General features: G+C 37.1%; 1 protein-coding gene across 1 annotated transcript in view; it reads right to left on the bottom strand.

The window, feature by feature from the left end:
- Positions 1-16,624, bottom strand: part of LOC126236010 (ryanodine receptor) — a 702,826-nt gene that overhangs the window by 292,363 nt on the left and 393,839 nt on the right. The window contains exons 36-37 of the mRNA XM_049945018.1: positions 7,057-7,203; positions 4,654-4,865 (exon numbers count right to left, since the gene is read on the bottom strand). Coding sequence (XP_049800975.1) covers positions 4,654-4,865; positions 7,057-7,203 — 359 coding nt within the window. The remainder of the gene's footprint in view (positions 1-4,653; positions 4,866-7,056; positions 7,204-16,624) is intronic.

Here is a 16,624-nt window from a genome sequence, read left to right as displayed (position 1 = left end):
GGTGTAGCATTGAGACAAATACTTTGCAGAAATCAAGAAATACTGCATCTACCAGACTGCCTTGATTCAAAGCTTTCACATATCACGTGACAAAAGTGCGAGTTGGGTTTCACATGATCAATGTTTTCAGAATTCATGCTGGCTGGCAATGAGGAGGTCATTCTGTTGAAGGTACCTAATTATGTTTGAGCTCAGAATGTGTTCTAAGACTCTACAATAAATCGATGTCAAGGATACTGAACAGTAGCTTTGGGGATCACTTCTACTACCCTTCTTGTAGACAGCTGTGATCTGTGTTTTTATTCCAAGAATTGAACACAGTTTTTTATTTGAGGGATCTACGATAGATTATAGCGTAGAACCTGACAGGGATTCATCAGGCCCTGGAGATTTCTTCAATTTTAATGATTTCAGCTGTTTCTCAACACCACTGATACCAGTACTTATTTTGTTCATCTTTTTAGTGGTATGAGGATTAAATTGAGGCAATTATCTGGGGTTTCCTTTTGTAAAGGAACATTTGAAAACGGAATTAAATATTTTAGCTTTTGTTTTGCTCCCCTCAGTTTCAATTCCCGTCTCACTCACTTAGGACTGTACACTAACTTTGATGCCACTAACAGACTTAACATATAACCACAATTTCTTTGAGTTTTGTGAAAAATCATTTGACAATACTCTGCTACAGTAGTCATTTGTAGGCATCACACATTGCTCTCCTGACAGCCAAACACGTTTCATTCAGTATCTCTCTAGCTATAGCCTTTGTTTTGATCTATTATCCAGTAATCTCTGTTTCTTTAGAAGTTTCTTTACAGTGACTGTATATCATGGAAGTTCCCATACCATGAGTGATCAGTGTGGCTATCTAGAAGAGAGACCATGTGCTGTTTGTGAAACTGTTCTATGTGAATGGTAGAAATGCTGCATTGAGAGTATCACTGACTGGAAGGTCTGATGAGAAGCCCAGTCTCATTAAATGGTTTAAAGAAGATGATGATGAAATTCGAAAACACAGGTGAGCTTGGTGTGGCACCTGAAAGAGGAAGGCATCACCAATTTCCCATTAGCCTATTATTTCAAAACACAGATTTACCATAAAAATCTCATTGTTTCAAATTTCAGATTTTAGTCAACTTTCTATATCTAATATTACATGAGCTCCACCGCTTTTTAAGTTTGCTAAAAACTCTGGGACTTTGTTGAGAATGCTTTAACAAATGACCAGTAGGATTTGATCATTTCATCTCTGGGGACCAGTCCTTAGGCTCTTATCATGTTTTGGGGTGTTCTATTCTTTGAAGTCTCTGGCTCAAGGTTTCTGCCCAGCTTTTTACCAGATCACCCCTATTAAGTTTTGGGAACAGTGCTGTAGAATACGAGATCCTTAAAACCCCATGAACAAGGCTGGTCTTCTCAAAACTCTCTGATATTCACTGAAATGATCCAAATGTGACCTCATCCCCAAAACAACTTTCATTGTTTGTTCCAATGTGTGCCAAAATCTGCAATTGGTTGCAGCTTGTTTCCTCTACGGTTGCTGGAATAGTTTTTTCAACAAATAGAATGAGACTCCTAGGTATACATATAGAGCAAACAAAGTACTCCATCCCATCTCTTATTGCTCTTTCCCTGTGAGGTAAAATTATGCATCTTATGTTTGAACTGCTGGCAATTTACAGACCCTTATCTTTTGTGTTTGTCTCTCCTTGACACAGGATGCAGCAGGTTTCTCAACAAGTGTAGTGTGTCTCACTTGCTCACTGAACTTGTTGGTTATGGGGATGTGTGGAATGCTACGAGTTCTCCCTGATCCTTTCCTCCACTGTACAGGGATCCATGATCTATCACTGACATGACACCCACAGGCAAGTGCATGAGCAGTGATGGGCCCTGAACTTCCTGCAGATTAGACAGTATCCTCTGGAGACAATAGTGCTTGAGGTGTCTTTGGTACGTCTGGTACATAACTCTCAAAAATTTGCCAAACACTTCCATTTGAAGCAGCTTCCAGTTACTTGACAGTAGCTAAGACAATTTTCAGTTGGTTACAAACATCAACTAATTCATCCCTTGCCTGAGAACAGCATTCACAGTGGGGTTTTATCTGTACGCTAAATAATTAACTTAAATTAACATCAAAACTGTTTCAATTTCAGGATCTGTTAAGCTTGAGAGTTCCCTTTAGGAGCTGAAGCTATGGCACTTAAGAAAGTGGTTTATGTAAACAACAAAAGAAATACCTGGGACAAAATTTACGTATATCTAGAAGGTAAGTATGTTTCTTGAACTTTTTCAAGGTTAAACGTATAAACAGACTCAAGAAAAAAGTAAAAAACAGTGTTATGTCACGACCAGTATACACAATATTAATTACCATTGATGTGGAAAACTAAATATTGTATTAAAAGATAACAACAAAGTTCTTTCTGTCATGCATGGAATCAGAAAATCTTCAAGAAGCATTATATTTGAAGTAGACAAGATTTTCAACTTAAATTAACAATGTTGAAGGAAATGATCCTTTTACATAATTAGCGTGAGAATGTTTCTGAAATGCTTGATTATACCCCAAGCACTAAACATACAGGGTGTATAAAAAAGAATCATCTGATTTGGCATGTCTATATTTCTGAAGTCCGCAGCTCGTGGTCTTGCAATAGTGTTCTTGCTTCCTGTGCATGGGGCCCCAGGTTCGATTAAAGGCGGGGTCAAGGATTTTTCCTGCCTCGAGATGACTGGGTGTTGTTGTGTCATCCTCATCATCATCATTCATCCCCATTACAGTTGGAGGAAGGCAATGGCAAACCACCTCCACTAGGACCTTGCCTAGTACAGCGGCGCGGGTCTCCAGCATCGTCCCCTATGCTCCTCAGAGTATGGGACCTCACAGACACATATTTCTAACTAATAAACATATACAATGACTTGTTTTTTGCTGAATGGGAAACTCAAGTTTTTTTCATACCTTTTCATAGGTGTTCAATATGCCCCCTTTGAGATGCATGGCATACTTAAATGCAGTATTCCAATTGTTCCCACACTGCAGAGAGCATTTCTTGAGTTAAGCTTCCATAGCTGCTGTTATGCAACGTCTCAGTTCATGCATTGCTGCTGGTAATGGGGGCACATAAACAAAGTCTTTTGTAAGCCCCCACAAGAAATAATTACATACACTCAAGTCCTGTAACCTTGAAGGCCAGTTATGTAAGGCTAAATCATTTGGTCCAGTGTAACTGATCCATCATTCAGTAATCCTTTGATTTAAAAATTCCTGCACTCCCAGATGGTGGTACCCCATACTGTTGGTAAATGAAGTTGTTCGAATCAGTCTCCAACTGTGGGAAAAGAAAGTTCCCAAGCATATTGTGATATGTGCTTCCTGTAATAATATTTTCGGAAAAGAAAAATGCATCATATATCTTTTAACGTGAAACTGCACAAAACACATTAAATTTTGGAGAGCCCCTCTCGTGTTGTGCAACTTCATGTGTTTGTTCCATACCCCATATTCTCACATCATGATGGTTCACCTTTCCATTTAAATGGAATGTTGCCTCATCACTAAACAGTAAGTGTGGTAGAAAACTGTCATCCTCCATCTTGGCAAGAATGAAATTACAGAACTCCACACATAGTTGTTTGTCACCTTCATGAAGAACTTGCAGTAACTGAATTTTGTATGGTTTCACATGTAAACATTGATGCAACACATGCCAGACAGACATCGAGGGCATGTTGAGCTGTCAAGTTACGTGGCAAATGGATTTCTGCAAACTCCTTGTGAAACTATGCTAGATGCATCTGAAGTCTGTGTCAGACACTTGAGGATGGCCTGGCGATTTGTCTTTAGACAAACAACCTGTTTCTCAGAATTGTTCATGCCATCATCTAATGCTCTGTGCTGTAAGAGGATCCACACCATACCTAGTATGAAAGTCATGCTGAACAGTTATTACTGACCACACTGTGGAAAACGTACAACAAAAAACACTGTCTGTTGATCCGACACCATTTTTACTAGAACTGAAGTGAGCACACACTGGTGCTACCTAGTGGGAACTATGTAAAACTCAAGAGTTTGTTTGCTCCAACATTACATTGTTCATGCACATATCTCAAATAACATAGTAGTTACGATTGTGTTTTAAATCGGATGTTTCTTTCTGATACACCCTGTATATCTGTATCCAAGATTAGCTGAGAATGAAGAATAATCATCATATAACTATACTAGTATTCAAGCAAACGCTGCCACTAAGTAGTATTTTATTTGACTTTTAGTCACATCTTGCTGAAAGACTCCACTTAGAAAAAAGTGTTTAAGCAGTCATTCTTCTCTCACACTATTCATAAAATAGTAAATAAAAAGTACCTTTTTTTGTTGCGCAGCTATTTGTGGTTTACAAAATATAAGTGCGGTCAAATACATAAAACTGGCATCAAAATTTATACGTTCTGCTAAGTCATAAATAAAGTTGCAAACAGTCTTGATTTTTTGTGACTGGAGAGAGAGAATGAACTAATGTTAAGTTGGGACACACCACATGACAAATGTTACTTATATGATAGGTTATGAAAACTTTTTTTACATCTCTTTGCTGATAAACATTATCCAAAAGTATATTTTAAAACTTTAATGAAACGCCTTACCTGAGTAATCTTTCCATTTCAATAAGCTCCAGAATATCAATACATCTATCCTCTTCAGGTATGTGTAAAGCAAGCATTGACACAGGATCTTCACAGAGGATACTCCAGCCACGGATATCAGATAGTTTCAAAGCATGAACTTGAAGAGACTGGTTTGGAACCCGTGCCCACTGGTGTGGCTTTAAGCACTGCACTTTCAGTCTTGGTGGGAACTGAAACAATGTCCTCTAGTTGGTAAACTAAAGAATTATTTGCCGAGTCAATTTGTAAAAACTGAAATTTATATGTTTACCAGTACTCAAGGTCATTATATGGCAAATTTCACACAATGCACAAAACAGTCCTATATGTGCACTGTCTCCACAGAGCATATGAAGAGTGTGCTAGGAAAATGTACACAAACTATAATAAAATAAAATTGTTGAGGCTTGCATATTGTAACCCAAAAATCAGTCAACCAGACACTGAAGTAATCACTGATTTCCAAAGAAAACACAACTACAGCTGAAAGGTGTATTTTCAGTTGTCCAGGCATATTGATAATTCCATTTTTATGCATAATACATTCATGACTGATCTAGTCATCACATTAGGAAAAATTACTTGAAGTTTTAAAGTTTGTTCAAAAAGAATTAAGAATTAAAACAAAACTGCATATTCTGATACAATGCCCTGACACATTACTGCAAGAATAATGAATAACTATTTCATCTTCAATTACCTTATCTCTTAAATATTTGTATAATTTTTCTTTGTTTATTTTATTATCACCAACAAGGAAGTCCTGCAAAGAACTGGCAAAGAACGATCATTTAGGAGAACAACAGAGCAAAGAAATAATGAGTGGATTGATCACATAATACAATACAAGCAGTCCTTGAAGGAAATTATAAGGGAACACACCCAGAAGAATATTTTTAAAAGAAGCTATACATAACGCAAAAGTCTTTAATTATGCAGAAATAAAGAAGTCATTTTCTGACAGATCCTGAAAGAGGGCTGCCATTCAATCTAAAGACTGGTAATGAAGAAGAAGAAAAAGAGAACATATGACTTGTTTTATTTGATATTTTAAAACACTATGTGTGCAATTTATAGTGCGTAATTTCTCATGTAACTTATTCTCTCTCTTTTTGTAACTAGATTTCTGATTTCTAGAAGCAATAACAGGTATCAAACTGTTCATAAAAAGTGAACTGTTGATGCAAGTGGGCACCCAAAAATATGTCTACAAATCTTTTTAGGGAATCTTCAGGTATCATAGAAATACTGCTTCTTGTAACAGTTTGTTATCTGACACAATGTTAAATATTTTACAAAGTTTCTTGTGTTTTAGCTGTAATCACCTCTTATCTTTTTTGTTTCAGACTGAACCTACACACACACACACACACACACACACACACACACACACACACACACACACAATTAACAATCATTGTTCTTACTACACTATGAAAATGAAAACTTTCAGTAAACCTATACTGCTGAGAAGAGGAGACAAAATAAAGGTCCTTGGAGTTCCCACAGATATTAATGTATCGTTTAGCCTAGCACTTGAGTCAGCCAATCAAAAACATAAGAAAGTAGCATGCATATTCTTCCTTTCTGTAAGTAACTTAGTTTTTTGGAAAGAGCTGGTTGACGTGAAAGCCAAAGTAAGTACTGTTGTGCCCAATTTCAATGCTTCACTGTGTCTGACAACAGCATAAATGTAGCAATTATTTTATGCATTCACACATCGCTCATAATATGTTATTTAATGAATTGTGACATCAGTTTGCATAATTGTCAGAAAGATTAGTTATGTACAGAAGCAAATAGACAATCATTTTTCGTAAGTGGGATGGGACAGAGAAGGATAAATTAGGGTACTATTAATTCACATTTTCCTTAGCTTTGTCAGAAAAGTGAGTGGCAAGGGGAATGAATTAAATTTGTCCACAACATGGTATGCTGCAGGGAGGAGAGAGGACAGTTAAGTTAAGTGGCAACTACTTGGTACAATGCTGGAAACTTACCTGAAAATAGTAACTGTGTCCATTTCTTCATTTGGGACAACTATAGATTTAAAACTGGACTTTAAAGGTAATGAATGCTTGGATTTTTCATGAAAACAGAAACCTCACAGTATCTGAACTGAACTCCACAAAATTACAGACATTTGACAATAATGGCACTATGGCTGCTACTCAATCTCTACACTGCATGTTTGTATAGGATACAAAGTATGTACAATGTTTTGCTAAAAATTTCCAGTTTCTCGTGGTTCAGAAATAGAGCTCAAGATAAAGTGAACTAATAGTATGATGTAGCCTATACAGGCTCACCTGGTATTAATGCAAATGTACGGAGCTCTGACAATGACTGCAACATGTATGAAAAGTGGCATCTTCACATTACCTGTGGTATGACATGCCTCTCTGAATTCTGCAGTACTGCAGCTGACAATGGGAGTGTCGTTGATGTTCTTCCCAACTCTATCTGTAGAATTTCTTTACTTGTCGCCTCTACAAAAATTGCTGGGAAAAGTTTTGTCTCTGGTTCCATCTGCAATAAAAAGACAGAGACAGGCATTACAAAGGATATTAACAGTGTGTTGACATATAGCAAAGTAGGTAACTGGTGTCATAAGTTACTATGTAGCTTTTTCTTCTATAGTTCCTTCAGGTCTATAAATCTAAGACACACTTGTATCTACCTTGCACAAGGGCCCCTTGTATGACTTTACATAAACAATGAAATAAAAACACATTTTTGATACATATTGTTTTGTTGTTTCTTAAAATATTCCCCTCTAAAATTAATTCACTTCTGTATGTGATCAAAGAAATTCTGGAAATATTTTTTTGATTCTAATGTCAGTACTGCTGTATCCCTAGCTACCGATTGTGACACAGCCACACAGGAATGTACCATGAGTTGCTAAAGCCCCAGCTCATTGATGCACTACCTCATTAGATATAGATGTAGAGATCAAAGGAAAACAGTCTAAGTGAGTAACAAGGCCCCACGGTACCGAGCCGGTATCCTTCTGTCAGGTGGGTGCTTAGGTTGCTGCCTGCTCAGTCTGCAGCCAGTTCACATTGCTGACCACAACAAGGATCATTTCACTGCAGTGTCCAAACAGCTAAGCCATTGCCAAATGTATCCTCTGCTCACTGCCTTGATGGACCCTGTCTTCAATCCAGTCTCAAGCTCAACACCCCTCTGGACTCTATCTTCAACCTGTTCTCAAGCAGCCTACGTCTCACCACTGACCTGACCAAGGCCTTATGGACTCTGTCTGTGTAACACCATTCCAGTGCAACATTGGTAGTTGACTATTGGTCAAGAACATTCCAGTCCAACATCAGCGACTGACTTTCAGCCTGAAGCAAGTAGTGCAGACTTACATCTCGAGAAACTGTGTTATTGTATTCTGCTTGTCTTAAAAAAAGTAGAATTGTTTCTTTGTACCTGGGAACATTAATTGTACTTTCTACCTGGGCACATCAATTGTAGTGTATTGCTCCCTTCAGTCACAAACACTAAATTTATCCCAAAGACATGGGTTTGAAAGGATTCAGTAGCTTCTTGAGGTGAAAAAAACACTGTCAACATGTTATTTGAAATAAGAAGAAGAAAAAGATGTGATTAGGTGATAAATTAGGAGAATAAAGACAGTCAGACATTAAGGAAATGATTTTCTCCATCAATTAATCAATTATTTATCATGCTGTTTTAACATAACAGATGAAACTGTGTGCCTACGAATAAGTTATCCTCAAAGACATAAAGCTATTAGCCTCTGCATGGGTAATTTGTATTGAGCCTCTGCATATGTAATTTGTACTGAGCCTCTGCATGGGTAATTTGTACTGATTTTACATTTTCTAAGTTTATTTAATAATAAACTTATCTATTAATAACTATAGAGGAATTTGAATAATTTAATGCAAAATAGGCATTTAAATGTAACAAGAAAATATAATAATATGCGTTAGGAATAATTGTATACAGAATTGTGTAATGTATTTGGTTTAAGTATTTGAAGACTGTGAAAAGTGTTTGTAAATGAAAGATGATCAGGTATGTGAATCTGAAGCTGATAGGGGGGGGGGGGGGGGGGGGAAGAGGCAGGACAGAGATGCAAAGCAAAGATTTTGGTCTTTTTGTGTGGTGGGAACTGTGTAAGTAAGGTGGGCAAGAATGGCCTGGGGCAACATGTTTCATTTCCAAGGTGGGAACATGTCTATAGGTTTGTTCGGATGCTAGTCTTCAGTTTATCAGTTTGTGAACAAAGAATCTGAACTGTGAACATAGTGGAACTTCAGTGACTGTGATGTAGTGAACTGTTTATTTGCCTGCAGCTGTTCTGCTAGAACTATTTTTTGATTCTGATTGAACTGTTGTGTATAGTATGTGTTGGACCATCATTCATAGCAAAGCAGTTTTCTATGAATAAAGCAATGGTATAATTCAAACTTTATGCTAAATATACATTAATATTCTTAACTCTCAATTTCATTTCTTGGTTTACTCGTCTTTTATATCAGTATTTCACTGACTGATTTCATAGGCTAGTTATTCACTTATGTAAGGTCATAATACAACAGTGTGCAATGAAACCCCTGTGTAGATGAACCATTTAGCAGGTTGTACACTTGCCCCATGGATTGTTAGCAGCAGAATTTACCATACTATTTATCATTAGGTAAAGTTGCGCTGTACAACAGGGGGCATTGTAATGATGAAGAACAATGCGAGGCTATTAGTTGTCATTCCCAACATTCCCAACCCAGCTGACATAATCTGCCTCTCCGAACATCATGTGACCACTGGTATAGAACTCTTAAGAGTTATGGGGATTAGGTTAGCATCTCACTTTTGTAGAGCAGAAATGGAGAAAGGAGGAGTTGCCACATTCATCAGGAACTGTCATAAATTTAAGAACATAGACATTCATAAATTTTGCCTAGAATAGCACATGGAAGCATGTACGACAGAAGTAGAATTTCACAAAAAATCCTTCAAAATATTAAGTGTATACCGAGCACCTGCAGGTAACTTTAATCTGTTCATAAACCACCTTGAAGCTGTACTGGCCCATTTAACAATAAAAAACAAAGAAATAGTGGTTGCTGGTGATTTCAATGTAGATTTCCTTAAAGACTAGATTTCCTTAAAGACTCTCCCAAAAAGAACTTATTTGAGTTAAGTAACACTATCATTCAACTTAATTCCCACTGTAAAGTTCCCCACCAGGGTAGCCAATTGCTCACAAACAGCCATTGATAGTATCTCTTACAGAAAAGTCCAATGAACAAAATTATATTACAAAACCAATAGTCAATGTCCTCTCAGACCATGACATGCAGTTCCCTCTGTTAATGTTAATACTGAACAGAATAAAAAATCTGTTAAATCTGAGCTCAAGAGGGTAATCAATAAGCCAAAACTTGATTATTTTGGGACACTCCTCAGAGACATTCACTGGACTGATGTTTACAGTGCTCATAGGATGAATGAAAAATATAACAATTTTGCCAAGAAAGTGCTTACCTTATATGAATACGGTTTTCCCCCAAAACTACCCAAGATTAGAGCAAAGTCTACAAAGATGCCCTGGATTACTCAAGGAATAAGGGTATCTTGAAAACAGAAAGAAAACTATCTGTCAATCCGAAACAGTTCCAATGTTGATGCTATAGCATATTACAAGAAATACTGCAAAATATTAAAGACTGTAATACGAACATCAAAGCAAATATATTACAAGGAAAAGATAGTCATATCAGACAGCAAAATAAAGACAATATGGGATATAGTGAAGGAGGAGACCGGTAGAACCAGACATGAAGAGGGACAAATAAAATTAAGAGTAAATGATACATTGGTGACAGATGTGCATAGTGTTGCAGAACTTTTTAACAAACATTTTATAACTGTTACTGAAAAGATGGGGTTGCCAGGTTCTGTAGATGCTGCTATGGGATAGTTCAGACCAGACATTTCAAGTAACTTCCATAATATGAATTTGACCCTCAATACCCCAGCAGCAATAATGTCCATCATAAAATCTTTAAAATCAAAAACATCTAGTGGGTATGATGAAATATCAACAAAGTTAATTAAAGAATATGATTCTGAGTTAAGCAACATATTAAGCTGTCTGTGCAACCATTCGCTTATCAGTGGAATATTTCCTGGGTGGTTGAAATATGCTGAAGTTAAGGCACTACTTAAGAAGGGAGATAAAGAAATAACATCAAATTTCCATCCAATTTCACTTTTGCCAGCATTCTCAAAAATTTTAGAAAAAGTAATGTACAATTGGCTTTATAATCATCTTATCTCAAATAGCATACTGTCAAAGTCGCAGTTTGGATTTCTAAAGGGTTCTGATATTGAGAAGACTATATGCACTTACAGTGAAAATGTGCTTAATTCATTAGACAAAAAATTGCAAGCAACTGGCATATTTTGTGATCTGTCAAAGGCATTTGACTGAGTAAATCACAATATCCTTTTAAGTAAATTAGAATGTTATGGTGTAACAAGAAATGCTGCAAAATGGTTGAAATATTATATCTCTGGCAGGAAACAAAGGGTGTTATTTGGAGAGAGACATGTATTAAGCTATCAGGCATCATCCAACTGGAAACTAATTACATGTGGGGCCCCACAAGGTTCCATTTTAGGGCCCTTACTATTTCTCATGTATATCAATGACCTTTCATCAGCAACATTACCAGAGGCCAAGTTTGTTTTGTTTGTTGATAATACAAACATTGGAATAAATAGCAAATCAAGTACAGTCTCAGAAAGATTGGCTAATAAAATATTTGTGGACATTAATCACTGGTTCCTAGCCAATTCTTTGTCACTAAACTTTCCAAAAACACACTACATGCAGTTCAGAACTTGTAAAGGGTAAATGCCAGGATTTGTACTGGCTGTTATGCACTGAGTGTACTGAAAACATGTGGTAGTCTGAAAACATTAACTAGTGCATACTACACTTACATACAAGCCCACCTAAAATATGGTGTAATATTCTGGGGAAATGCTCCAACTGCTCTGAGCACATTCAGAATCCAGAAGAGAGCAATGAGGATTATTACTGGGAGCAAACCCAGAGACTCCTGCAAACCAATATTCAGAAAGTTGGAAATTCTTATACTGCCTTGCCTCTACATTCTTGAGACTCTAAAATTCTTCAGAAAACACATAGTGCCAACTGACCCCAGAGTCGTAAAAAATAATGAAATACATGAACACAACATCAGGAATAGCGCAAACCAGCATGTTATACGTACAAACACTCAACTGTGTAAAAAGGGAGTTTTCCACATGGGCCTCCAACTGTTCAACAATCTTCCCACTAGTATTAAGTCCATCGAAGACAACATAAAATTTAGCAAAGCCGTGAAGTCATATTTGTTGTGTCACTGCTTTTACTCTGTAAATCAATACTTAGAAGAGTAATCTTGCTGTTTGTGTTAAATTGAAAACATTGAGCAATATAATACATTAGGATACTATAGGCTTACGTTAATATATGTTAACAATGTTAAATGATATTTTCCGACATCTGCAACACACTGTGTACCATCAGATCACATGGAATAAATAAATAAATATGCCTAACGTATGATGACAAGCACATAGAAGAAGTGGACAGTGTCAAATTCTTGGGATTACAGCTTGATAATAAATTCAACTGGGAGGAGCACACCACAGAACTGCTGAAGCGTCTTAACAAATCTCTATTTGCAATACGAATTGTGTCAGACATAGGGGATATAAAAATGAAAAAGCTGGCATACTATGCTTACTTTCATTCCATAATGTCATATGGGATCATTTTTTGGGGTAATTCATCAAAGCCAAGCTAAAGTTTTCCGGGCACAAAAAAGTGCAGTAAGAGTTATATGTGGTGTGGACCGCAAGAAAATCCTGCAGAAGCCTGTTTAGGGAACTAGGGATGCTAACTACTGCTTCCCAATATATTTATTCCTTAATGAAATTTGTCATTAAAAATATATCACTTTTTCAAACCAACAGCTCAATTCATGGAATCAATACTAAAAATAATCTTCACAGGGTTTTAAAGTCCCTTACTCTTGTAGAATAAGGTGTGCATTATTCAGGAACACACATTTTCAATAACTTGCCAGCAGCCATAAAAAGCCTAACAACCAATGAAATTTAGTTTAAGAGAAGCCTAAAGGGTTTATTGGTGGCCAACTCCTTCTACTCCATTGATGAATTTCTCAATAGAACCAATTGATTTGTGTGTGTGTGTGTGTGTGTGTGTGTGTGTGTGTGTGTGTGCGCGTATAACTTCTGCACCATTTCAGTGCAGTAATGTGTTCATTGTAAATAAGTATTGTAGTAGTTCTATTGCATGTTTATTACCTTACAAATAAAAAAAAACTTTTTTTTATTTTAAATTCAGTGCATTCTTTCATATAGTGTTCATTAACAATAATGATGATCATTCCACTTGGGACCTGTGGAAGGTACATTAGCTTATTTGTTTCAGTTGTAAATATTTGTCATGTATTATTGTTTTTCTGACATGTTCTACATCCTGGAGGACCTCCTCACTATGGATCAAATGGAACAAAAGTAAATCTAATCTAATAGATGACTTGTGGCAAGCAAACTGTTGTATACCATTCAACATTAACTGTTCTTCAATTCTCTAGAGTGATTATTGTGATACGCCCAGTACAGAGAAAGAAATGAGTAATCATTTTCCTGGAAGTGCTTCACACATGCAAACCACTTTTGCCGGTTTTGGTTCTTGTCCAAAACACCCAAAATGATACCTGCTGCTTAGTTTCCAACTGATGCACATACGTATATCAAATTTTATCTCCTATTATGATGTTGTAACAGATTTTGTATTTTCTCTGCCATATTTTTTTTAGCATTTCCTTACACCCATTAACACGAGCCCATACTGAGTATTGGTCAAACTGTGCAGAACCCATTGGGAGCAGCTCTTCTCCATAACTAAAAATTCGCACAAAAATCAGTGGGGTGCAGTCTTTGATACACCTGAGGATGTTTCTGTCTCACGGTAAGTCAACCACTAATCCTCTTTGAATCAATTGTTTTCAACAAAAATTGATTTTGGTCAACCTTCACAAAGTAAGACCATGGTGAAATTCTGCAGGCAACCTGCAAAGAATCTTTTCTGAAAGCAGCTGACTACCCAAACTTGAACATAGCAATTTGAGGCATTATTGTTGAGCTAGACCTACACAAAAATTGTAAAAGAATCTTCCGATGAAAATCTTGACATGGAATATCCATTTTTCCACAACACTCTTTCTCTCTTTCTTTAAACACTCACTGTACACCAACTACTCAGTCAGCTTCTGAGTTGATATTGTTTTAACAGGAACAAATGACAACTAGTAATGTCACTTATCTGTAGAACCACTGAGTGGATGTTTATGAAAAAGTCCAAAAAGACGTTTGGGTTCTTGATTTTCTTCTCCATCTTCCTGCTTCTGATGACTACAGAGTCACACCTTTGTAACTGTGAAGGTGAATCTATACAGAAATATACCTTAGAACAAGGCCTAATGCTCATAAAACAGAAATCACCATGGATGAGCCTACACTGTTGAAACAGACTGATGAATTCTATGCAGGACATATTTTGCTGATCAGATCTCTGTAAACTTCGATGGGGTACTTACTGTACTAGAGAAACGTAATGCAATTTCAAGAACCTCTTACCATAGGCACTTCTGCCAGTATACTACTCCACCCTATTACATAAGTATTGCGCGAGGACTTTAGAGATAAAATATGAGAGAAAACTGGGCACATACAGAAGAAAACAATCTGTAATTTTTTCTGCACACAACCAATTACTGGAATGTGAAGGGAGGTGAATTATATTTGCACTATGTAACCCCTGTATTGTGCTCTATGGTGTAGTCCTATTGGGGCTGCCTTGCTCTGACCTGTGAACTCTTTTAGTTTACCTGAGCAATTTCGGATGGATCCACACTTTTATGTTGAAACTGAAATCACAGCACCTCCCTTTTCTTTATTGCCTTCTCATATAGGAGGCATTGCCAGATATGAGTTTCACATTAAAAAGCCATAAAAAAAGTTATAAGAATGATAGCACTCAAACCTTGAGCCTTTCAAAATGCAGTGTGACACAAATTCAGCTATAAAGTGGCACATGCAGTGGACTGACATAAGGTCTTCACTGGAGAAAACAAAGAAAGAAAAAATGAGACACAATGAAGCTCTGAGTTAATTCAGGGCTTGAATCAGGCTTACCTTAAATTGATATTTGTAAAAACGATATTTACTACGCACCATATAGAGGAGGTGCTGATGGGCAAATTGTTGTTGTTGTGGTCTTCAGTCCTGAGAGTGGTTTGATGCAGTTCTCCATGCTACACTATCCTGTGCAAGTTTCTACATCTCCCAGTACTTACTGCATCCAACATCCTTCTGAATCTGCTTAGTGTATTCATCTCTTGGTCTCCTTCTACGATTTTTACCTTCCACACTGCCCTCCAATGCTAAATATGTGACCCCTTGATGCCTCAGAATATGTCCCTTGTCAAGTTGTGACACAAACTCCTCTTCTCACCAATTCTATTCAATATCTCCTCATTAGTTATGTGAGCTACCCATCATATCCTCAGCATTCTTCTGCAGCACCACATTCCGAAAGCTTCTATTCTCTTCTTGTCCAAACTATTTATCGTCCATACATGGCTACACTCCATACAAATACTTTCAGAAACGACTTCCTGACACTTAAATCTATACTCAATGTTAACAAATTTCTCTTCTTTAGAAACGCTTTCCTTGCCATTGCCAGTCTACATTTTATACCTTCTCTGCTTCAACCATCATCAGTTATTTTGCTCCCCAAATAGCAAAACTCCTTCACTACTTTAAGTGTCTCATTTCCTGATCTAATTCCCTCAGCATCACCTGACTTAATTTGACCACATTCCATTATCCTTGTTTTGCTTTTGCTGGTGTTCATCTTATATCCTCCTTTCAAGACACTGCCCATTCCGTTCAACTGCTCTTCCAAGTCCTTTGCTGTCTCTGACAGAATTACAATATCATCGGCAAACCTCAAAGTTTTTATTTCTTCTCCATGGATTTTAATACCTAGTCCGAATTTTCTTTTGTTTCCTTTACTGCTTGCTCAATATACAGATTGAATAACATCGGGGATAGGCTACAACCCTGTCTCACTCCCTTCTCAACCACTGCTTTCCTTTCATGCCCCTCGACTCTTATAACTGCCATCTGGTTTCTGTACAAATTGTTAATAGCCTTTCGCTCCCTGTATTTTACCCCTGTCACCTTCAGAATTTGAAAGAGAGTATTCCAGTCAACATTGTCAAAAGCTTTCTCTAAGTCTTCTAAGATAAGTTGTAAGGTCAGTATTGCCTCACGTGTTCCAATATTTCTACAGAATCCAAACTGATCTTCCCCGAGGTCAGCTTCTACCAGTTTTACCATTTGTCTGTAAAGAATTTGTGTTAGTATTTTGCAGCTGTGACTTATTAAACTGATAGTTCGGTAATTTTCACGTCTGTCAACACCTGCTTTCTTTGGGATTGGAATTATTATATTCTTCTTGAAGTCTGAGGGTATTTCGCCTGTCTCATACATCTTGCTCACCAGATGGTAGAGTTTTGTCAGGACTGGCTCTCCCAAAGCCGTCAGTAGTCCTAATGCAATGTTGTCTACTCCCGGGGCCTTGTTTCGACTCAAGTCTTTCAGTGCTCTGTCAAACTCTTCATGCAGTATCTTATCTCCCATTTCATCTTCATCTACACCCTCTTCCATTTCCATAATATTGTCCTCAAGTACATCGCCCTTGTATAGACCTTCTACATACTCCTTCCACCTTTCTGCTTTCCCTTCTTTACTTAGAACTGAATATCCATCTGAGCTCTTGATATTCATACAAGTGGTT

Source organism: Schistocerca nitens, chromosome 2 (genome assembly GCF_023898315.1).
Source record: "Schistocerca nitens isolate TAMUIC-IGC-003100 chromosome 2, iqSchNite1.1, whole genome shotgun sequence".
Lineage (NCBI taxonomy): Eukaryota > Metazoa > Arthropoda > Insecta > Orthoptera > Acrididae > Schistocerca > Schistocerca nitens.
Note: the sequence above shows the minus strand (reverse complement) of the source record. Positions and strands in the feature narration are given on the sequence as shown.